The sequence below is a fragment of the Lolium rigidum genome, chromosome 1 (genome assembly GCF_022539505.1).
Source record: "Lolium rigidum isolate FL_2022 chromosome 1, APGP_CSIRO_Lrig_0.1, whole genome shotgun sequence".
NCBI classification, from domain to species: domain Eukaryota; kingdom Viridiplantae; phylum Streptophyta; class Magnoliopsida; order Poales; family Poaceae; genus Lolium; species Lolium rigidum.
In genome coordinates this window covers 54,374,515-54,396,878 of record NC_061508.1, presented here as the reverse complement: position 1 = coordinate 54,396,878, position 22,364 = coordinate 54,374,515, and the positions used below count along the sequence as shown (strand labels likewise).

The 22,364-nt window shown below is 47.5% G+C and overlaps 3 protein-coding genes across 3 annotated transcripts; 2 read left to right on the top strand and 1 right to left on the bottom strand.

Annotated features, from left to right (window-relative positions):
- The first annotated feature begins 2,285 nt into the window (after positions 1 to 2,285).
- Positions 2,286 to 5,633, top strand: LOC124685363. Its single transcript, XM_047219711.1, has 5 exons — positions 2,286 to 2,519; positions 3,536 to 3,686; positions 4,674 to 4,900; positions 5,040 to 5,213; positions 5,318 to 5,633. The coding sequence occupies exons 1-5, from the start codon at positions 2,325 to 2,327 to the stop codon at positions 5,402 to 5,404; spliced, it is 834 nt and encodes a 277-aa protein (XP_047075667.1). The 5' UTR covers positions 2,286 to 2,324; the 3' UTR covers positions 5,405 to 5,633.
- A 576-nt stretch (positions 5,634 to 6,209) lies between these two features.
- On the top strand, positions 6,210 to 11,128 carry LOC124673213. The gene is made up of 5 exons (XM_047209334.1): positions 6,210 to 6,428; positions 9,776 to 9,893; positions 10,066 to 10,250; positions 10,576 to 10,749; positions 10,875 to 11,128. The coding sequence occupies exons 1-5, from the start codon at positions 6,225 to 6,227 to the stop codon at positions 10,953 to 10,955; spliced, it is 762 nt and encodes a 253-aa protein (XP_047065290.1). The 5' UTR covers positions 6,210 to 6,224; the 3' UTR covers positions 10,956 to 11,128.
- A 693-nt stretch (positions 11,129 to 11,821) lies between these two features.
- On the bottom strand, positions 11,822 to 13,714 carry LOC124673201 (desmethyl-deoxy-podophyllotoxin synthase-like). Its single transcript, XM_047209325.1, has 2 exons — positions 12,751 to 13,714; positions 11,822 to 12,650 (listed from the first exon to the last, which is right to left on the bottom strand). The coding sequence occupies exons 1-2, from the start codon at positions 13,636 to 13,638 to the stop codon at positions 12,027 to 12,029; spliced, it is 1,512 nt and encodes a 503-aa protein (XP_047065281.1). The 5' UTR covers positions 13,639 to 13,714; the 3' UTR covers positions 11,822 to 12,026.
- Between the last annotated feature and the right edge of the window lie 8,650 nt (positions 13,715 to 22,364).

Genomic DNA, 22,364 nt, shown 5'->3' with positions numbered 1-22,364 from the left:
GCGACGAGAGGCTCTCCGTGGAAGAATCCCTACGGGGCCGCTCCCGCGACATCGGAGATCCGTGGTGGGATGGCTGGGGTCGGATTGGGTGCCCGCCTCTTCGATCCGTTTTCTCCCAGCGGCGCTACGAGTTGCAAGTACCGCTTTGGTTGGGCGGAATCAACTTCGAGCTGGCCGCCGTATCCATATTCCCTCACCTTGCGATCGAACTCTTCGGTGTCCATGGATTGGGTGTCTCCGGAGATTGGGCTTAGATTTCCCAAAATCGACTCTTCGGCCGGAGTTTCGCTTTCTCCGACAGACCTCTTGCTGATCCGGAGCGGCGTTGTTTTCCGGGGCCATGACCTGCTCGGGACCAGCTCCGGCTTCTTGAGGGGCGGTTCCGGCGGTATGGGCCAAGAAGTGTACGAAGTGACACCTTTGCTTCTCTAACACATGGGAGACCCAGGCGGATCTGCATTGGTCTTCCACCGTTATCTCCTGCTCAGGGGCGGATTGGGTGGGTTTTGATTTTTTCAGATCTAAGGCGGAATCTTCGCTAGGAAGTTCCTGCGTCTCGAATCGGATCTTCGCGGCTGCGTCCTGCTCGGCGGCGGTCGCGTCGGCGCTACTTACCGGTGGGTTTCCGTCGGAATCGACGGTTTCCCCGATGAAGATGTGTATGCCGCCAAGCGGGACGATGGAGAGCTTGACGGGGGTCGGTTTTAGCCGGAATCCAACACTCATCCGGAGGGACGATTGGCGGATTTCCGGCGTAAAGGACACGCCCCACGGCGATGGTGTCGTCGTAGCTTCCCATGGCGGAACCCTCCCGGTTCCGGCCTCCGGAGCGCCGCGAGCCCCACGGTGGGCGCCAGCGCCGTTGCCTAATCGACGGTACCTCGGAGGAGGGATCCTCACGAGGGGAGAAGAAGTAGGGGCCATAGGGCGGAGTGCACACGGGACGGTGGTACGTGAGTACCCGGCTTCGGAACACACGCACGATGACGGGGCCTACTGCTCGCTTGTCCGGAATTATGCGGGCGCTTTCGCGTTGTTACAATGAGTTGTGGTTGTGCCTCTAGGGCTCCCGGGATCCGGCTTATAAAGGCGCACGGATCTAGGGTTTACATGGAGAGTCCTAGCCGGAATACAAGTTGTCTAACTACGGTACAATGTCTTGCCGTGTACGTCAAGGATCCGCCTTCCTCCAAGTACGTCTTTGGATCCGGATACTTCATGGGCCGTCACGGATCCGGCCTCCTTCGTAGGTCGGTAGAGATCCGGCTTCACTGTTCTCAGGACGGACTTCATCCTTCGGGATCTCGACAAGACCGGCCGCCGATGGGCCACATGCCTCACCACCATCTATGGGCCACCCGGGCTTGCCGGATCTAGGCCACGCCGTTAATATACCCATAAAGTATACCCACAACACAGATCCTGGACTTTCTTCTTCTCTTGTACGCCGACAGCGCCGTCTGATGCGACAACAGCCGGACACCACCCCAACACAAATCTCCCCCGCATGCGCTGATGGCTGAGTGAGCACCACCAGTGCTGAAATGTTGTTATGTTGATGTGCATAGCACGTAAACCAATAGATATCCATGGATGCCAGGATATCCAAACAGGTTTGAACTCGAAGCGACATCTATACACATGAATACCTTCGTGGGCCGGGCAATGGAGCGGGTTTGTTGTGCGCGAAGTGCACAGAATTGTCTTGGGAGGCTGATTCAGGAAATCTGTTGGAGATGACCATCTTGTAGTTAACAACAATCTTTTACGGAGTATCTTGTTTCGGGAGTCAGATGCCGTTGTACGCGTCGATACCGTATGTATCTCGCACCGATCGGCGAGGGCGACGGCGTGGCGTCATCATCCACAGACACGGGATGGCCGGCGACCGCCAGGAGGAAAGCAAAAAAGGAAAGAAAGCACGAGGCTAGGTGGGGCCCACACGGTACGAACAAAAGCGCCTTCCCACGGCCCACATGTCGGCCACCGCCGCCGGAAAAATCAAGTCTTTTTCCCGTTCGTGGCAACGTACAGCGAGGCGAGGACGATAAATAGGAGGAAAAACCGAGTCTTTGCCATCCGAAAAAGCAAGGCCGTCGCGATCCATTTCTTCCCCCAACCCAGACCCAAAAGCCCATCGGGAAGCAACCGCAGCCGCAGCCGCAGCCGCGACCCCGACGACCAGGCGGCGGCGGCGCGGATCGGCGGTCGCGAGGGTCAACCACTCACCCAGCCGGATGGGCGGCGGCGGCCTGGGCCGCGGAGAGCAGTAGGACGGCGGCGATCGGCGGCGGCGCGACGGGGAGGAGGAGCACGAGGGCACCATGTCTGCGGTAGTCTATTGCGGCAAGAGGCCCTCCTCCATCTTCGCCGACGACCTCCTCCCGCCCTCCCCTTCCTCGCACCACCACCACAGCGGCCCGGCGCCCAAGCGCTCCCGCTTCTCCCCGCCCCCGCACCACCGCCGGGACGCGCTCCTGCACCAGCTCCGGGCCGCCTTCCCCGCCATGGATCCCCAGGTAATAACACCAAGGTTCCCCCCGTCCCCTGCCTCGATAAAAAATCGATCTTTGCCTTTTAGGCGGTTCCGGCGCGGAGAGGCTGGGCGAGCGTTCGTTGGTAGATTCGCGGGCTCGATTTCGCGAGCACGCGACCATTTTGCTGCTAGATTTGCGATCCCGGGCCGCTGTACCATGCCCCTTCTGGTAGTTTAGATCGTGGAATTCGCTGTTGTGGTTCCTGGATGGCGAAAGGTGGATCCTTTCGTCGACTGGGAAGTTGTACGTGTTCGTTTCCCTGCTTGGTGTGGAAGTGGAAGCCTACAAGCTACCCCAATCTGAATTCAGGGTAACTTAAGGGGTAAGGCATATCCTGATGAGATGATGAGATGGGGAACAGGACCTGTTAACTTGGCTGCGATGTACTCCTTCTGGAGGAAGAGGGAGGTTCTGATCCTTTTTGGATTGTGGGGGTGGGGGGACAGAACTCTTAACGGGCTCTGCATCCGAAGAATAGTGTGCACACACAAACTAGAGCGTATGTTTGTTGATATAGACTTGCTCTCAACGAAGAAGAAATCTCTGTTGTGTCATTCTTATCTGTAGTTTTCTTAGATTATTTTTGGCATAGTGTGTAAAATTGTTCTGAACGAAGAAGTCTCTGTAGTGTCATCTATCACCATAGCATCTTCTGTTAGGGGTATGTTTCCGTTACTGATCTTCACTGGTGAGCTTAGTGATCTGTCATTTCTATGAAGTTTAGATGTGTTCATATAAGAAACCCAGTCAGTTCTATGTCGAAATCATACACACACATGCTTAAGATTCCAGCAGTAGATGGTAGTGACTTGCATATGGGTTTCCTGCCTGCAGGGACTCTGACAAGGGTGCCCTCCTTTTACGCCCTGGATGGGCTGAATTACTTCTGTATTTGATGAGCTAAATTGCTGTACCACTGGCTAAACATAAGGATATTTAGTTTGCTTGTATTTTTTCTGTAGCATATATCTGATTGTGTTTGCTCTACATGATTTCAGTTGCTTGAGAGAGCTCTTGAAGCGTCTGGTGATGATTTGGATTCTGCAATACAGAGTTTGAAGGAGCTGAACTTGGAGTCAACTCAGGCTGTCTTATCAGCTACTGCATCTGAAAATGGGCAACCAACAGCAGCTCAGCCATCAGTTGAAGGTTCATTTTCCACCATTTTTTTTTGCATTCTTAGGGTATAATAAAGTAATAGATACCAGTCATATACTTCCTCATGCATTTGTCCAAGGTGCGATACATGCCAAACAGTGCAGCAATATTATCTTCAAATGATATATCTAGAAATCTCGCGGGTTGCATTTACTTCTTTTTATATTGTTATATTTCTACAAGATCTGTCAATTCAAAACAGAGCATATGCGTGTGTCCAGTTATGTCATGTGGAGTACTAAACATAGATCCAGATCACCGCATAAACCCTCGCCATTCTTATATGCTCTCCATTATAGTGGCAATTCATCTCTGTACCCAGTCCTACCAAGCTTTCAGTTTGTTATATCACATTCTATGGGTAACATACTAAATGAGTCTGTCTTAGATACTTTCACAGCACACGAGTTTGTCCTGTCTCGCTTATTTCACACTCCATTTTATTAATTTAATTTCGTAATAATGAAATAGCAAACTTGTATATTGACAAGACCATTTTTAAACTGCATCTTAAAACGGGCAACCAGCAGTAGTTCAGACTTTAGACATCTGTTCAAGGTTCTTTTTCTACCAAAAGCTACTGCATTCTTAGTCTATAGAGTAATAGACACCAGTAATGGCATTTCTCTTTAGAGTAATGGACACCAGCATTCTTAGTCCATAGAGTAATAGACACCAGTAATGGCATTTCTCTATAGAGTAATAGACACCAGCAGCTTGCATTCTTGGTATATAATATCTCGGTTCAAGGTTCTCCATTTTATCAGAGTGACAATTCCATCTGTTTACCTAGTAGCACCAAGATTGCAATCTCTGGCACTTTTAGGCGGTTTCATGGTTAACGTACTACAAGTCTACAAGACTGCACTCCATTAATAATTACTTAAACAGCATGGGTAGTTGTACCTCACTTATTTCATATGTAAGACACATCATGTATAGTAAACTTTGTACTGACAAGAAGCAACATTTTTTTAGGTACTGTTACCAATGGTGGCTTGGACACAGCTACTGAACACCAGCCAGCTGCTGATAGCCATCAGGCAACCAATAGTGGCCCCGAATGGGTTGAGCTTTTTGTGAGAGAGATGTCAAACGCGTCCGACATGGACGACGCACGGGCTCGTGCGTCGAGAGCTCTGGAAGCCTTGACGAAGTCCATTGTCGACGGTGCTGGAGCTGCTGCAGCTCAGAGCCTGCACCAGGTACCCATCGACGCATCACAGTAGTCCCTAAGTGCAATTTATTTGCGGTTTATAATTTCTAACCCGTAGAGAGCTTTAGGATGATGGAGGAAGCAGCAACGCCTGATAAGATTCTGTTTTTCTTGGCAAATAAAAACAGGAAAACATGTTGCTGAAGGAGCAGATGACGGCGATCCTGTCGCAGAACGCATTGCTGAAGCGTGCTGTGGCCATCCAGCATGAGCGGCAGAAGGAGTACGACGAGCGGAGCAACGAGGTGCAGGGCCTGAAGCAGCTCGTGCTGCAGTACCAGGAGCAGCTGAGGACCCTCGAGGTGACTGATCCTTCCTGTTAAACCTAGCCTAGGCCTATGTTTCTGCAAATTGGCCAACTTTTTTGCTGTTTGATTTGAACTGACGAATCTGTTGTGGGTTGCAGATCAACAACTACGCGCTGCAGATGCACTTGAAGCAGGCCCAGCAGAGCAACTCCATGCCCGGGCGCTACAACCCTGACGTCTTCTAACTTGGCGCGAGGTTGAAGATGAGTCTTGAGAATTCAGGGTGGTACTCTGCTCTATGCAGATGACAACATGTTATCTTGGGTAGATGGATGTTTGTTGGTTGGTTGGTTGGTTGAACCCTTGGGCCATGGGGCGCAAAGATCTCCATGGTAGATGCGTTGGTTGATTTGAATGTGTTACCTTGATACAGTTTCAGATTCTATATACAAAAAAACAATCCCAAATTCTTTATACAAGTTCTCCACAGTTTGGAACTCGCCAGCTTTGTGTAGCATTCATGTGTTCAATTTTCCGTGCATATAAGCTTACAAGCTTTCAGTTCCTTACAAGCTTTGCATGAATTTCGTCGGGTGAAAACTGTCCTACAGATCTGTTGTTTTGTTTCGAGCGGAACACACAATGAAGAAATCGAGTTGCAACATCATTTGCAACTAAAATCGTAGTAGCAACTTCACCTGTAACTCGTGGAACACACAAATCGCAATTCCCTAATGTGATATATCCTTCATCTTTAAGGTTTTGGATTGGAAACCAAATCCGGAACGAGTTTGTTCTTCCTTTTTCGGCCCCACGTGTCAGCCTTAGAAACCGATCGGACGGTCGCGATCGAGCTAGCGTCGGATCGCACGGCACGTCGGCCGTGTCATGCAAGGCTTCATGTCCATCCCTGACAACCCAGCCGCCGCACGCGACTCGCCCCGATATAAACGAACCCCGGCGCTGATCCGATCAAACCACACAGTCCGCCACTGCTCTCCGCACCGGCGAAAACCTCGCCGGCCGAAGCCCCAGCTAGCTACCCATCCGCCACCACCGCACACCATGACGGCTGCCGTCGCGGACAGGCGGAAGCGCCGGGCGGGCGCGTTCCTGGAGGACCCCGCCGCGGTGCTCCCGCAGCTGCTGGCCAAGCGGGGGCGCTGCACGCCGGCCTCCGCCGCCAGAGCCGTCGAGGACCTCGGGATCAGCCTCGAGTACGACCCGCTCGACGCGCTCCAGCTCATCTTCCCCGACGCCGATCCGCAGGTACCGTCCGGCTCCCTTCGATTTTAGTCCCTCTGATGGATCCACGTTCGTAGGCAGAAACCGCCGATTTGGTTGACCTCGAGACCAATCGAATCGAACAAGAAACCGCCTTAGGAAGGTGCAGCAAAAAAATTAGTTCTTGGTGCACGCGAACCTGCTGTGGACATAGAAGAACCCACCGATTCGGTTGTCCGCGGGAGCAATCGAATCGATCAAGAAACCACCTTTAGCGAACAGCAAAAAAAAAGTAGTGCTTGGTACGACCTTACTGAACACACTTGGGAGGGGTGGTGCCTTCGTTTTTATTCACCTTATCATCCCCTTCCAGCAATCAGATAATTTCTAGGGCTCAGATAATTCACTTACAACTGAAACTAGACTTAAGACCAACCACCAAGCAGTTGGCAATGTGAACTGGATATTGCACCCACAAGAAAGAATCATCCATGAGGATTCTGGATCCCTCTGTTTCTGAGCCCCTTTTCTTGGCAATTGCAAGATTTCTCCTTTGCAGACTGTCCGCGTTTTCTCGGAAGATGATCGAATTTAGGATTTGGGGAAAACACGAGTTTTCCTAATTTAGCACGTATATCAAACCAATTATAAGCACCGATCCACAAGGTAAAAAAACTATAAGCTTATCTTCCCCGTGTTAATCGTTCTAGGATCATCTAGAGTAGATCTAATGCGGGTACAACTTTGTCTGTAAAATATCTGGCTATGTACTGAGAGAGATAGAGAGGTGTGTACCTTCTCCCTTCGAGGAGGAGCTCTCGGGCGCCGACATGGTGGCGGCGGCGCATGGAGTGAGCGTGCCGTGGCGACGGTGGTGGTGCTTCCCGTGAGCACTGCGCTAACCCTAGATCGGTAGGGGATGTCGTACTGCGAGCCCTGGCCCCCACCTCTTTATGTAGCGCAGGTCACAGGGGCCCACCAACCAGAGATGCGGTTGGGCGCCCCTGATCAGGGCGCGGACGAGGTCAAAGGGATCGTTATCGATCCGTTGGGATCGATCACATGGAGATCATCCTAACATTCTCCCCCTTGATCTCAACTTTTCTTTTAACTTTATACTTTTACTTTATTCGTTTCATTTTGGATCAGTCCATAGGGCATGTTTCATCGTCACAGCTCTATTGCTGATAGAATCAGACAGCCACAATACACTTCTCTGTTTTGAAACAAATTCTTTTACTTTTGAGCCTCTTATGATCCAGGATAGGTAAGACTTTCCCTTAAACCCATGCCGGCTACGTGCTCCTTGAACACGCTGGGTGGTAAGCCTTTCGTTAGCGGATCCGCAAGCATATCTTTTGTCCTTATATGCTCGAGACTTATAGTTTGATCCTGGACCTTGTGTTTCACAACATAATACTTAACCTCAATCGGTTTCGTAGCATTACTCGACTTGTTGTTGTGAGCATAAAATACTGCTGGCTCATTGTCGCAGTACATCTTTAGTGATTTGTCAATACAATCTACCACTTTCAAGTCGGGTATAAATTTCTTTAACCATAATGCCTGCCCCGTGGCTTCATAACATGCTATAAATTCTGCATACATCGTGGATGATGCAACTATTGTCTGTTTGGAGCTTCTCCACGAAATAGCTCCCCCTGCGAGGGTGAATACATATCCAGATGTGGATTTTCTATCATCTTTATCCCCCGCAAAATCTGCATCTGAATACCCTCTTATTTCTAGGGAATCAGATCTTCTGTATGTTAGCATGTAGTTCTTTGTGCCTTTCACATAACGCAATGCCTTTTTTACCATTTTCCAGTGTTCAAAACCTGGATTTTCTTGATATCTAGCGAGTACTCCGGTGAAAATGCTAAGTCAGGGCGAATGCACACTTGTGCATACTGTAGGCTTCCAATAGCCGAAGCATATGGAACCGCTTTCATTTGATCGAGCTCGTATTGATTTTGGGGACTTTGATGTTTCCCAAAACTGTCGCCCTTGACTATAGGGGCAGGTGTGGCACTGCACTTATGCATATTATACTTACTTAGAATCTTTTCTAAATAAGCCTTTTGCGATAGTCCTAATACTCCATTGTTCCTATCTCGGTGAATTTCTATGCCCAAAACATATGACGCTTCACCAAGATCTTTCATATCAAAATTTGAGGACAAGAACTTCTTTGTCTCTTGCAGTAGACTAACATCACTGCTGGCAAGCAGAATATCATCCACATACAAGATTAGGAAAATATATTTCCCACTTTTAAACCAATGTTAATCGTTCTAGGATCATCTAGAGTAGATCTAATGCGGGTACAACTTTGTCTGTAAAAAATCTGGCTATGTACTGAGAGAGATAGAGAGGTCGAGAGTGACAGGTGTGTACCTTCTCCCTTCGAGGAGGAGCTCTCGGGCGCCGACATGGTGGCGGCGGCGGATGGAGTGAGCGTGCGGTGGCGACGGTGGTGGTGCTTCCCGTGAGCACTGCGCTAACCCTAGATCGGTAGGGGATGTCGGTGGGGTGACTGGCGGCGCGGACGAACCTCGTACTGCGAGCCTCGGTCCCCACCTCTTTATGTAGCGCAGGTCACAGGGGCCCACCAACCAGAGATGCGGTTGGGCGCCCCCGATCAGGGCGCGGACGAGGTCAAAGGGATCGTTATCGATCCGTTGGGATCGATCACGTGGAGATCATCCTAACACCCCGGACCCTGGCGCTGATCTGCAAGTAAACCCACCGACGCTGCAGCGCATCTCTCTGCTGCTTTTAGTTCCTCTAATCAACCATGTGTGGTATACTACAGACACACCACCTGAATCAATCATGATACCAATTGTATCGATGCCAAGCTAGTCAAGGCTGTCTTACGGAAGAACCAGAAAAACAGTGCCTGATGCTGACTCTTATCGGAGAATTCGCAAGGGCATACCTCGGCCTTTACTGAAATCCTCAACCATGAACTAAATCTGGCCAATTTGCAAAGGAAACTGCACCTCCCTCCACGAGGAATCACGTAACCACATTATTTTTGACCCTCATATTATATGCCCTCTTGTCCACAGGCCTTTGGAGCACTTTGTCAAATTAAATATAAAATATGAGTGAATTAAGTATCTCCAAAATTTAGCAACTGTCAAGTTTATTGTTCGACAGCAGTTAAGCCAGGATATTTGAGTTATGCCTTTGGAGCACTTCGTCGAATTAAATATAAAATATGAGTGAATTAAGTATCACCAAAATTTAGCAACAGTCAAGTTTATTGTTCTACAGCAGTTAAGCCAGGGTATTTGAGTTATGCCGTGCTTAGAGAGTTTGAGAGCCTTGATTTATGTACCATATTGCTACGTAGGAATCTAATGAGTTATTTGGGGAATTTCTAGCTTCTACGAGGCTACTTCGAAGCGTCGGGAAATGTATTGGATGCTGCAATCAGAGGCTTCAAGGATCATTTGGCGTCAGGTTCAGAAACGGCCAGTGCTGGTGCGGCCTCGTCTCGAGGTATGGCTGAACTGCAGTAGGAATATGACTTCAAACTAAGCCTGACTGTTTCTTTCTCTTGTGGCCTGAGAATATTGCCAGCTGATATATATTTTTTGTAGACCAACACTAATGTTACAATGTGCATGCTGTCTAATTCTGGTTATCCTACGCTGATGATTAATAATTGCAGCAGCATCTGGTGGGCCGGAGCTGAATACTCCAACCAACGGCACTGAATGGGCGGAGCTAATTGTCAAGGAGATGTTGTCCGCTTCGGATATGATCGACGCCAAGAACCGAGCTTTCAGGATACTTGAATTGTTGGAAAAATCAACCTCGAGGTGTATTACTCCTGATGAACAGAAAATGCGTGAGGTAACAAATGCATCTGCAGTTGCTTGGTACTCCCTCCCTTTGAAAATATAAGACATATCTGTTCGTCCAAGTTCATACATTGACAGTACAATCTATTTTGTTAAAAGTTACAAAGTCACAAACCATACGACATGAATCCAATTATATGAAGTGTTGCATAAGCTGTATGTTACTGAATTAACTGTTGGTAAAAGCTTGAACTCAGACAGTTTTTAAGTGGTTGATAGTTGATACTGCTGAACTGTCGGTCACTTCTGAGATGTCGTTCTGGAAATAATTAACGCACTCACCTGTGTGGCTGTTATCCTTTGTTTGATTCGTCCAGGAACACAAGATACTGAAGCAGATGCTAGTGACCCTGGTTCCCCAGAACAGCATCCTGAAGCGAGGGTTTCTCATCCAGCACAACCGCCTCAAGGAATACCATGACATGGTGCAGGAGCGGTCTCAGTTCAAGGAGATCGTTGCCAAGTACCAGAACCAGATAAAGGCGCTAGAGGTTTGTCAAACTCATCAGAAATACTATATGGATCTCTTTATTTGTCTCGTCAAGAGGTGTTGCTGATTAGATTGTTCTGCTGCCATGTTGAAAGTAAACAAATTCTTGTGTTTCCATGGTTGTAGGATAGGAACTATGTCCTGTCGTATCATCTCGCGCAATCGAAGAATAGCACGTCCGGGCACCGTAACCCTGATGTCTTCTAGGTGGCGTTGCATCTGCCCTGAAATTTATGCTGATTTTGGACCTTGTAATTTGAGAGGTCCTGAAGCTGCATCAGCCAATGGAAAGATGTAAAGTGAAGTAACATTTCCTATATAATTTATTGTGATTCACTTTATGTTCGGCTTGATCATTTGAATACAATCGTACTTGTCGATAGTTGAGCAAAAATTCAGTGAAGTACTTTTGTAGCAATATGGTGTGTTATTTCAGTTTGAATCAGATATTTTCCGCACTAAGGGATGATATTCTAAATATTTTCAAATAAGAATATTGATGTTTAAATGTGACTCAACGTGTCACCAAAAAAAAGTTCAAACTCTCAGAATACAATAATTGAACACAAGGTTTGAAAATGTAAAGTACTCCAGATCATTTTGAAATTTTACACCAGCAATTCATACTTGTTTTGCTTTAAGACTTCAAGGGTGTCATAGTTTCCTGGCCCTCCCCAGATCCATTACCTGAACGAAACCAGCGGTTCAAACAGGTTCACTCCCCAGATCCATTACCTGAACGAAACCAGTGGTTCAAACAGGTTCAACAAGTTACAGAAAGTGTTTATTTGAAACAGGTTATCACATTATAGAAATTTCGAAGGAAATCGTAACTCTAGACACTAGAGAGGCTAGAGGATCTGCAGGTCAATTTCTTCCCAGGTGTTTCCTCAGAACTGGTCATTTATCTTCAAATTGTCAGCGACACCAATGCTTGTGTTGAACCCTAAGCAACAGGACCAAGGGTCCGGAAAAAATTGTATTGATAGGGAAAAAAACTCCCTATGATATATTAGCACGCTCTTCAAGATTTACCACTAATTCCTAATTTTTACTATGTATATATATACAAAACAAGAAAACTCTTGTACTACAAATACACTTTTTTTCCAACGAATCCAATTATATAATTTACAAGGTCTGAATCTAAATACTTGAAAAACTATTTATAGTCAGTCGTATGAAAAAAAATGCTTAAAACATGTCTAGAAGGTCAAAGATAAAAGCAAGCGTGCTAGCAAATCCGATATTTTCCACTAATAACTAGTCTGCCTACTGCTAGTCTAGTGGTACGGGCATTCTGACCACGGGAACAAGTTTCAGGTCATGGCGCCGGCGCACGGTGACGCCCATCTCCTCCGTCATGTCGAGGTCCACCCCGCCGTGCACCTCCCAGTCGAAATGGTAGAGCAGCCCGGCGAGCGCGAGCTCCAAGTTGGCCAGCCCGAACGCCATCCCCGGGCACATCCGCCGGCCCGCCCCGAACGGCGTGTACTCCATGTCCGACCCCTTGAAGTCGACGGCCTCGCCGCGCTCGAACCTCTCCGGCACGAACTCCTCGGCGTCGGCACCCCAGTAGGCTGGATCCCTACTGATGGCCCAGGCGTTGACGAGCACCATGGTCCCCTTGGGCACGTCCAAGCCTAGGACCCGGCAGCCGTCGCTGCGGCACTCCCGCGGCAGCAGCAGCGGCGCCGGCGGGTGCAGACGGAGCGCCTCCTTGATCACCATGTGCATGTAGCTCAGGTCGGCGATGGAAGCCTCGGTCACCCTGGGCTGTCCGGCCACCGCTCGCCGCACCTCGTCCTGCGCCTTCCGCATCACCCTCGGGTTCCTCACCAGCTCCGACATGGTCCACTGCAGCGTGGTTGCAGCCGTCTCGCTGCCCCCGGCGAACATGTCCTGTATGACATTGACAGACATACCAACAACTTGCTTTTTTCTCATGGTCTGTTTGATGCATGATTTTTGGATGGATACGGGGAGAAGAGGACTAGCTTACGCCGACGGCCGACTTGATGTTGGCAGTTGTCAGAGGGAACTGCAGGCCGCCTTCGTGCTGGATCCTAAGGAGCACGTCGAGCAGGTCCTCCTCCTCGCCGGCGGCCGCTCGGTTCTCCTGGTGCTCCCGGACGACGGCGTCCATGAACGCGGCGATTTGCTGGCGGTGCTGCCTCATCCGGCCCGGCGTCCGGCTGACGAGCATGGCGAGGCGCGACGACGGGTAGAGGTCCGGCAAGCTCATCCCGGCGAACAGCTTGAGCCCGCGCTGCAGGATCTCCATGAACGCGTCCCGGTCCTTGAACCTGCTCCCGACGATGGCGCGCACCGACGAGTCGGCAGCGTACGCCCACAGGAGCTCGCTGAGGTTCACCGCCGTCCCCGGAGACGCCGCGACGGCACGGAGCAGCCGGCCGGCCTCCTCCTCGCGGACGGGGCGGAAGGATCGCACGCGCCGGGCGCTGAGCAGCTCGACGGTGCAGATCTTGCGCATCTGGCGCCACTCGTCGCCGTACGGCGCGAATATGATCCCCTCGGCGCCCTGGGCGATGGACAGGCGCACCATGCGGCTCATGTGGCGGGTGGCGAAGTCGACGTCGCGGGACACCATGACCTCGCGCGCGGCGTCGGCGGAGGAGGCGACGACGACGGGGAGCCCGCCGAGGCGGAGCAGCAGGAGCGGGCCGTGGCGCCGCGCGAGGTCGCGCATGGCGCGGTGCGGCTGGTCCCGGGCGAGGTGGTGGAGATGGCCGAGCACCGGGAGCGCCCATGGAGAAGGAGGCAGGCGGAGACGGACGGCCGCGCGGCTCCTGCGGCGGCGGTTGAGGAAGAGGAATGGGATGATGGCCAGGAGAGGGAGGAGCAGCAGGTAGAGCGGCGGCGAAGCCATGGCACTCCAATTACGAAGGTCAAAGGCGACTGTTGCTAGCTGAAGCCCGTGAGCTGGCCGTGTTTCTTTTTTTGAAGGTTTTGTCCATTGCGTTGTTGCACTTGCACCGCACGTGCTGTCGCGAGTTATCAAGTCCATGTGCTCAGCGAAATAAAAATTCTGAGCTCAGCGAAAATTTTCGACCACTGGACATCCTTTCGTCTCTCACGTTATCAACTTGGAAAACGCTTCCGATTCCCGCTCGCTCCGCGCAGTCTTATATGGGTCTGGTTTTTGGGCCCAAACTGGAGTGTTGCTTTTTTTAAAGAAATGTACAGTGTTGTTTCCAGATTTGTAACAATTAGATAAAAAATTTGTTGTAAACTCACACGACATAATTTGTAAGATTTTTCTAAGTGATATGTTACGAAAATGTGTGTTTTTTGATACGTTGTAAACGGATGACTTTTTTGTTGTAATTATTTGTGATTTTTGGTGTAATTGTTTTAGTCATGGACACTTTTTTTCGTAGAGATGTTGTATATGTTCGTTAGTTTTGTAACAAATGCGTATAAAAGTTATAGAGAAAGCATGTCAGAGATGTTGTAATATTTACCTGGACGTTTGCTATAAATTATTTTGTTGTAATCGCTAATAATTTTTGGTAAAAATAGTCTGGTGATTTTTGTTGTAATTTGATATATATAAAATGTGTTATTTTCAATCAAATTTTCACAGCCACGAACACATGTTTTTTGTTGTTATAGCTTTTGATTTTATATTGTAATTGTTGTCAATTTTTGTTGTAAACCAACCTATAGCAAAACAATTGTTGTTTAACCATTTTTTTATAATACTATTTTGTTTATATTTTTTGTAATTTTTTTGTTGTAATAGTACATATTTTTTGTAAGCGATGTGAGAGATTTTGTTGTAATACTTAGTATAACTTGGATCTGTCCTCGGGTGGCATTTGTGTTGTAAATATAGTGAAGGTAGGGTCCAAAGGGATATACCTTTCACTTTAACTGGGAGAAGAATAGGACCGCGGGTTAAGTTTCAGAAAAACAGGGGGCAAAATGCAAATCTCGCACCGCGGTAGATTTCGGACGTCGGATCACGATCGTACGGCGCGGAGAGCAACCGATTTTTGGGCTGCCCATCAGCCCACCGACGCGTAGCGTCCGCCTATCAACTTCCTTGCAGATTTTTAAATTTTATAAATCTATTTTTTCCAACCGGGCTTCTCGCACCTTCCCACTTTCATAAAAAAGGGAAATACAATGTTCGACACACAAACAGACATGACAAGAAAAGACAGTAGGTCGGCAAGAGAAGCGAGTTGGGGCCGTTTGCGTCGCCCCGTAGACATATTTTGATCCGTATCCGTTTGCGTTTGGGTGTGATCCCAGCGGGTCGACCCATTTTTTGTTTTGCAAAATATTTAAAAAGCATAATATACTTCAAACTATGCAAACTACAGTTGGTAGAATCCTAGACTACTTGTTGCCAGACGGCCCAGGCCTATCGTTGCGTCCCTCCCTCGTCTGCTTCTCCGTGGCCAGCCGTGTAGCCGCTAGAGCTTGGTGCACCACCACGTCCTCTAGCAGTGTAGCATCCTAGGATTCTAGACAGCTGCGGGGTAGATTTAGGAAAGCGATGTGTATCTCATCACAATAAATGAGAAAATTTCTTGCATAAAACACCTAAGGGGGATCAAGTTTCTCTTTCAACACCATCTAGAGTTTAGGGTTTCGAGAGTACGACAAACTTTGACAATACCTCTTTTGAATTAGGGTTTTGGAAAAGAGTTGATCATCATTTGATTTGATATAAACATTTGAGTCTTGGATAATGAAATGAGTTTGAATTAGAATTCAAACTCAAACAATTCAAATAAAATAAAACATTATGTATTTCAAACAATATTTAAATAACAATGTAATTTAAATCATAAGACAATTACAACTAGCTCAATAGAGGAATTTGGGGTTTATTGATAAACACACACATATACAATGTCTTTACACAATTCAATTATATTACAACAAATTGAATTGGAATTAAAACAAGAAAAAGGAAAATTACAAGCAAACTATGCTAAAACCTAGCTACTGTTCATATCAACTTGATCATCTTGAACATTTGCTCTTCTTAAACCCTGCACACAAGCAAAAATAGAAGCAATAGTGTGAACCAAGTGGCAATGCCACTTGGCTGTTAGAAAAATGACCATAGGAAGATAATCATCAACACAGCCGAGCTGATCCATCCCTGGAACAAGTCCCAACAGTGAACAACCACACAGCTCACAAGGAATCATGAATGCTTCACAACACAACGGCACCTTTTCTAGTCACCAAACATCACATAGCCTTGTTGTCGACCAAGTCAAAGCTAGCACAAAAATATAAATAGCAAACTCTAGGATATCAACCATCCATCGCCACAAAGCCATCAGTTCATCAGTAACAGCATAACTGTTCTTCATCAAGAACACAAAACCTAGAAACCAACAAGATGGATAGCTAGAGCCTTTGCAAGCCACTGAAGCCAGGAGGAGAAGGACAACCAGAAGTACATCAACAACAGCAACTCAAGCATCCTCTACACCAACACCCATAAATCTAGGAGCTCGAGTGAGGTATACCACACTCATAAACAAACCCCGGTGTTTTGTTCATAAATGCATCAGCATGCTCAACAGGAAAATCCCATAGTGTAGAGGTACCCTGTTTCAATCATCATTTGGTTAGAGACCATGTGATGCTGGCAAAGCCAGTTACCCTGGTTACGCCAACACCAATACAACAGTAGCACATCCAGAACGAACTATAAAGGAATTAAACCTGACACTTTGCTAGAATCACCTAGCAACACTAGCCTATTAAAACCATCAGAAAATAGCAGGCTTTGTTTGTCTGCATAGTTTTCAACATCAAATGCTACTGGCAATCGAGAATTGATCACTACTATGCAATAATCCTTCCACAATAAGTCATACAATAGTAGGAGCAACCAAATCCAGCAGTGAACCACTGCTGAGGTCACATCAACTACCAATTCATCCAAACCAACAAGTAAAAAACATTTATCATCACTCAAATGAAATCATAGCTGGGGTACCCAACACCAGTTGGCTTCTATCCAAGCTTCAATTACACATCAAAGGAATCATTACTGCATAAGCAGTTCATCCAATTATCTGACAGCAATAAAGAAAACCTTCTCAGATAATTGAATCAGGCAACAGCAACCATACATGGATTCTATGCAAGCATCAGGTGATGTGGGCATTGCCCTTCGGTTACCCGACATTAGTCTACCTCTCTTGGCCCAACTAGGGGCCCACGAAGATTATCCAAGACCAAGATGGGCCCATACGTCAGTTGCAATGAAGGAAACCTACCAGAAGATGGATTCTTGACGTACAAGGTAAGAAGGCGCCAATAAAGGAAGGATTAGTTTTCAATGTAATCTAGTCGAGTTCGGATAGGACTATCAAGACCTGACCTCCTATATAGAGGCCACGAGAGGGCCTGCCGAACAACATAACAACAATACATGAAACCATCAGAACTTAACACACAAACCCTAGAATCCTTGCCTCCCGGCGAGTCGACCATATTAGTCTATTGGCTACCCCATTATAAATCAAGATCAGACAATCATGAAGGGTTTTACCTCATCGAGGGCCCCCAACCTGGGTAAATCTCTCTCCCTGTTCGTTTGGTATCCGATGTCTCTTGTTAGCATGCAGGATTCCGTCAACCCTAAGCCCCTCATGGTGGGCATTGCCGAGGAGCTCCCTCGTCAATTGGCGCCATCTGTGTAAAACTTACTGGTACAAGGCATTTCATCGGCTGTTCCGATCGTGCCGGTACAACTTCGCCGGCATCATCGCCGCCACCACCATCGGCTCCATCATCGCCGAACTTAGGGAACTCGATTCGTTTAGGGTCCTTCGAGTTCACTCCGCATACCGACGCGTCGCGTTCGGCCTTCTCAGGCCTGCGCGGTCGGATGGACATGACGTTCGGGAACATCCACTTCCGCGTCGATTCTGGGGGCGTTCTTCGACTCTCGGTCCCGATCGCTCCTGGCACGGCGAAAAGAGGAGATACCATGGATATGAGACCTTCAGCGACACCAACACCGTTGCTGCAGGATACACTGATCAACGTGACGACCGGTATGATGATCGGCGCAGCGACAAACGTGATGATCATCGGGATAGCAACCGCAGCGGGTCCGGAGGAAGTCGAGGCAATTACAGGGATCAGCCACCACGAGTGCCGGAACTGCCGTTTGCTGAGCAGTTGAATGCTCCCTGTTACATACATGCATACATCAACCCGAAAGATAACACCAAGAAGTCGAGTCATCTGCTCTGGGACTGCCGATAGTTTCTTGATCTCCAGAAGTTTTATGAGTCAAATAAAGGGCAAACGTACCCGACGGTACCTGGAGCGCAGCCCCCTAACCCACCGCCTCCACCGCAGCATCAAGTTCCGCAAGTTCAGCCTCGTGGACCCAATGACACTTTTTCTCCACCTCGAGGACAGATGAGCATGATCCACAAAACTGGTGTCTCCAGGAGGGAGATGAAGAAACTTACGCATTCCCGAATTCATAGACTGGTCTATACAAAGCATATTGTTCAGTAGAGTTGACCACCCGATGTCTATTCCGAGGCCAAGCCACGCTGCTTTGGTACTCGAAGCATAAATTGGCAGATTCACGAAGAGCAAAGTATTTATGGATGGAGGAAGCGGATTGAATCTCATATTCGCAAGCACGATCAAGGAGATGGGCATTATAGCCGATATGTTGCAGGAATCTGATACAGGCTTGCATGGCATTGTTCCGACCTTGCCAGCATACCCTCTCGGCAAGATCTCCTTGAATGTCGTCTTGCTCGAGTTCGAGGTAGTGAACTGGGAATCACAGTACCATGCTATCCTTGGAAGGCCAGCTTATGCCAAATTCATGAATGTACCTTGATATGTCTCAAACGTATCTATAATTTCTTATGTTCCATGCTACTTTTATGATGATACTCACATGTTTTATACACATTATATGTCATATTTATGCATTTTCCGGAACTAACCTATTGACGAGATGCCGAAGTGCCAGTTCCTGTTTTCTGCTATTTTTGGTTTCAGAAATCCTAGTAAGGAAATATTCTCGGAATTGGACGAAATCAACGCCCACTATCTTATAATTCCACGAAGCTTCCAGAACACCGGAGAGGGGCCAGAGGAGAGCCACAGGCCCACCACACAAGGTGGCGGCGCGGCCCAGGGGGGGCGCCCCCTAGTGTCTGGTGGCCCCATGTCCCCTCCGACTCCGCCTCTTCGCCTATAATAAGCTCCCTGACCTAAATCTTTGATACGGAAAAGCCACGGTACGAGAAACCTTCCAGAGCCGCCGCCATCGCGAAGCCAAGATCTGGGGGACATGAGTCTCTATTCCGGCACGCCGCCGGGACGGGGAAGTGCCCCCGGAAGGCATCTCCATCGACACCACCGCCATCTCCATCAACGCTGCTGTCTCCTATGATGAGGAGGGAGTAGTTCTCCCTCGAGGCTAAGGGCTGTACCGTAGCTATGTGGTTCATCTCTCTCTCCCATGTGATCTTTATGTGATCATGAGCTTTGTGATCTAGTTGAATATCATCTATGTGCTACTCTAGTGATGTTATTAAAGTATTCTATTCCTCCTTCATGATGTAATGGTGACAGTGTGTGCATCATGTAGTACTTGGCATAGGTTATGATTGTGATCTCTTGTAGATTATGAAGTTAACTATTACTATGATAGTATTGATGCGATCTATTCCTCCTTTCATAGTTCGATGGTGACGAGTGTGCATGCTATGTTAGTACTCGGTATAATTGCAATGGTCTATCATGCACTCTAAGGTTATTTAAATATGAACATCGAATGTTGTGGAGCTTGTTAACTCCGGCATTGAGGTGCTCTTGTAGCCCTACACAATTAATGGTGTTTGTCATCCAACAAGAGAGTGTAGAGAAAGTAGTATTTGTTTATGCAGTTATGTGATCAATGTTGAGAGTGTCCACTAGTGAAAGTATGATCCCTAGGCCTTGTTTACACCACAGAGAATTGCCTCCCACGCCAGCAAGCTATTTTCTGGCACCGTTTATTTACTGTTCTGCTACATGTTCGTTTACTGCATCTTTACTTCCTGCAATATTACCACCATCTATACCACCTGTGTTTTACTATCTCTTCGTCGAACTAGTGCACCTATACATCTGACAAGTGTATTAGGTGTGTTGGGGATACAAGAGACTTCTTGTATCGTGATTGCAGGGTTGCTTGAGAGGGATATCTTTGTCCTCTACCTCCCTGAGTTCGATAAACCTTGGGTGATTCACTTAAGGGAAACTTGCTGCTGTTCTACAACTCTGCTCTTGGAGGCCCAACACTGTCTACAGGAATAGAAGCGGGCGTAGACATCATACCTCATTATGCATATCTAAAGCTATGCCAGGCAAGAATGGAACCAATATCACAGTTCACGGAAGCTTTTTCCATCAGACAATTGTGACCGAGAATTTCAGAAGATTGCCGCTAAATTTGGGATAAAGCAGGAAATCAAGACCTTGGATATTATCCCCAAAAAGTTAGCTCTTGAAGACAAGGAATCTAGGTAGACAGCAACAAGAAGTCAAAGAAACAACCCGATGATCGTGCTACATCAGTACCAGTCATCAAAACTTCGGTAGAAGTTGTTAGTGCCTCGACAGAAGCCACTAATACTTCGGCAACAGTTACCAATGCCTCAACAGAAGCTATCGGCACCACACTGGAAGCTATCGGCACATCAGCAGACTCCGCCAAATCCAAGAAGACCCTCCCCTTACTTAAGAGGACAAGCGGTGGCATATACCTCTATTTTTCGCAGCAATTTTATTTTCAATAAGGCTTTTTAAGCCATACAATTTAGCTTACTTTCTGTTGCAAACCTATTAATAAAGTTTAAGTTTTGTCTATGCAAGTGTTATTCCATATGAAGTATTCAATTGATTCGGGACCCTCGACAAATTCTCAAGATCTTCACATAACGTCACGTACTGTGACCATAGAAAATTCATAATACAGTAAGCGAACCCGATAAAAACTCGGGGGTTGTGTACAATGGTTTCATCTAAGCCTCGCAGAACATTCGAGTGTTGAAATCCATGACAATCAAAGGACCTTCGTAAATACGACAAAACACAAGGGATTTCCACAAAAGCCTCATGGAACATACGAGTGCTGCAATTGATGGAAACAATACAAGCTAAAAAAAGGCCCATGCCGTACATCAAGCTTAAAGTACCTAAGCTACGAAGTTGATAGTGCACATGGTTCCCTCGATTGACTCGGGGGCTGCTGCCGATAAATAAAAAAATATATACACTTACGGTTCTAGCAAAGTTGCGGTCACTACGGGTCCCTTGGGCCTGCAACATGAGCTGATCACTCAAACATTTGTTGCCAACACTTTACAAATTACAAAGCATCATAATACCGATGCCGAAGAGCTAAGCACGCCAAAGCATGCAGCTCCACCAACAATACTCAAAAATTTGCCATCGGCACCTGACGGCACTTCTACAAAGCAACAATGCTTTATCACAATGAAAAAGTTACCGACTTCAAAGATTTGCTCGTCTCGGTAAGCATCAACATCAATATGAAGAGAAATTATACATTGGGAAAACAAGTTACATCGTGCACACGAATAAACTTACATCTCAAGTTACCCAAATATTTGGGATAAAGAGAAGTATCATTGACAAAGTAATTTACAACAATTGTATCGCTTACACAGTTAAGCAAAGTATCAAACTACTCATTTGGTGCTTCAGCTCCATAGTCTGCTTCAAAACTCACCTTCAATCTATCAACTATACTGGAGGCAAGGTGTCTGACGACAGAGAAGTAGTGGTTCACGTCGGCATCGGCCTTAGCAATCACTTCCAAATCCAGTAAAGGATGCTGAGACAACACAAAGGCAAAAGTTGTTTTTGCTCCAGCAAGAAGTTGGCTACGCACCAAAGTGCGGACCCTTGCGGCATTCCTATAATTTGACATCAAGGCCAGCTGATGTGGGCATTACCCTTCGGGTAACTTGTATTGTGCTACCTCCTGCGGCCCGACCAGGGGCCCATGAAGATCACCATCGACCAAGGTGGGCCGTTATGTCGGTTCCAATGAAGGATTCTTGAAGGACAAGGCAAGAAGACGAAGAAACAAGGAAAGTTTAGATATAGCACTATTTGTAACCTAGTCATACCCGGACAGACCTCTCGAGACCTGGCTCACAATATAAGGGCCAGGAGAGGGTCTACCGAGGGACGCACAATCAATCTCGCCATAACCACCGTAAGTCTAGACTTAGGTCATCCAAAACCCTAGCTTCTCGACGAGTTCATAGTCGAAGCCTTCGGCTACCCCATTGTAACCCAATATTCTCAAATAATCAAGATCAGACAAGTAGGAAGTAAGGGTTTTACCTCATCGAGGGCCCCGAACCTGGGTAAATCTCTCTCCCCGTTTTTTGGTATTCGATGTCTCGTGTCAGGCTGCAGGATTCCATCAACCCTAAGCCCCTCAAGGTGGGCATTGCCGAGGAGTACCCTCGACACCAACAATGTTTGATGAGCCGGAATAAGAGGGAACACAGTATTCCATATCATCCTCAAGCCTGCATGACACTTATCAAAAAA

Bases quoted from the DNA above. Each gene is read 5' to 3' on its own strand.
- LOC124673213 (XM_047209334.1), top strand. From the start codon at position 6,225: ATGACGGCTGCCGTCGCGGACAGGCGGAAGCGCCGGGCGGGCGCGTTC. The intron at 6,429-9,775 runs GTACCGTCCGGC...GGGAATTTCTAG, and splicing joins TCCCCGACGCCGATCCGCAG to CTTCTACGAGGCTACTTCGA. The intron at 10,251-10,575 runs GTAACAAATGCA...TGATTCGTCCAG, and splicing joins ATGAACAGAAAATGCGTGAG to GAACACAAGATACTGAAGCA.
- LOC124673201 (XM_047209325.1), bottom strand. From the start codon at position 13,638: ATGGCTTCGCCGCCGCTCTACCTGCTGCTCCTCCCTCTCCTGGCCATC. The intron at 12,651-12,750 runs GTAAGCTAGTCC...AATGTCATACAG, and splicing joins ACATCAAGTCGGCCGTCGGC to GACATGTTCGCCGGGGGCAG.
- LOC124685363 (XM_047219711.1), top strand. From the start codon at position 2,325: ATGTCTGCGGTAGTCTATTGCGGCAAGAGGCCCTCCTCCATCTTCGCC. The intron at 3,687-4,673 runs GTTCATTTTCCA...ACATTTTTTTAG, and splicing joins AGCTCAGCCATCAGTTGAAG to GTACTGTTACCAATGGTGGC. The intron at 5,214-5,317 runs GTGACTGATCCT...TGTGGGTTGCAG, and splicing joins AGCAGCTGAGGACCCTCGAG to ATCAACAACTACGCGCTGCA.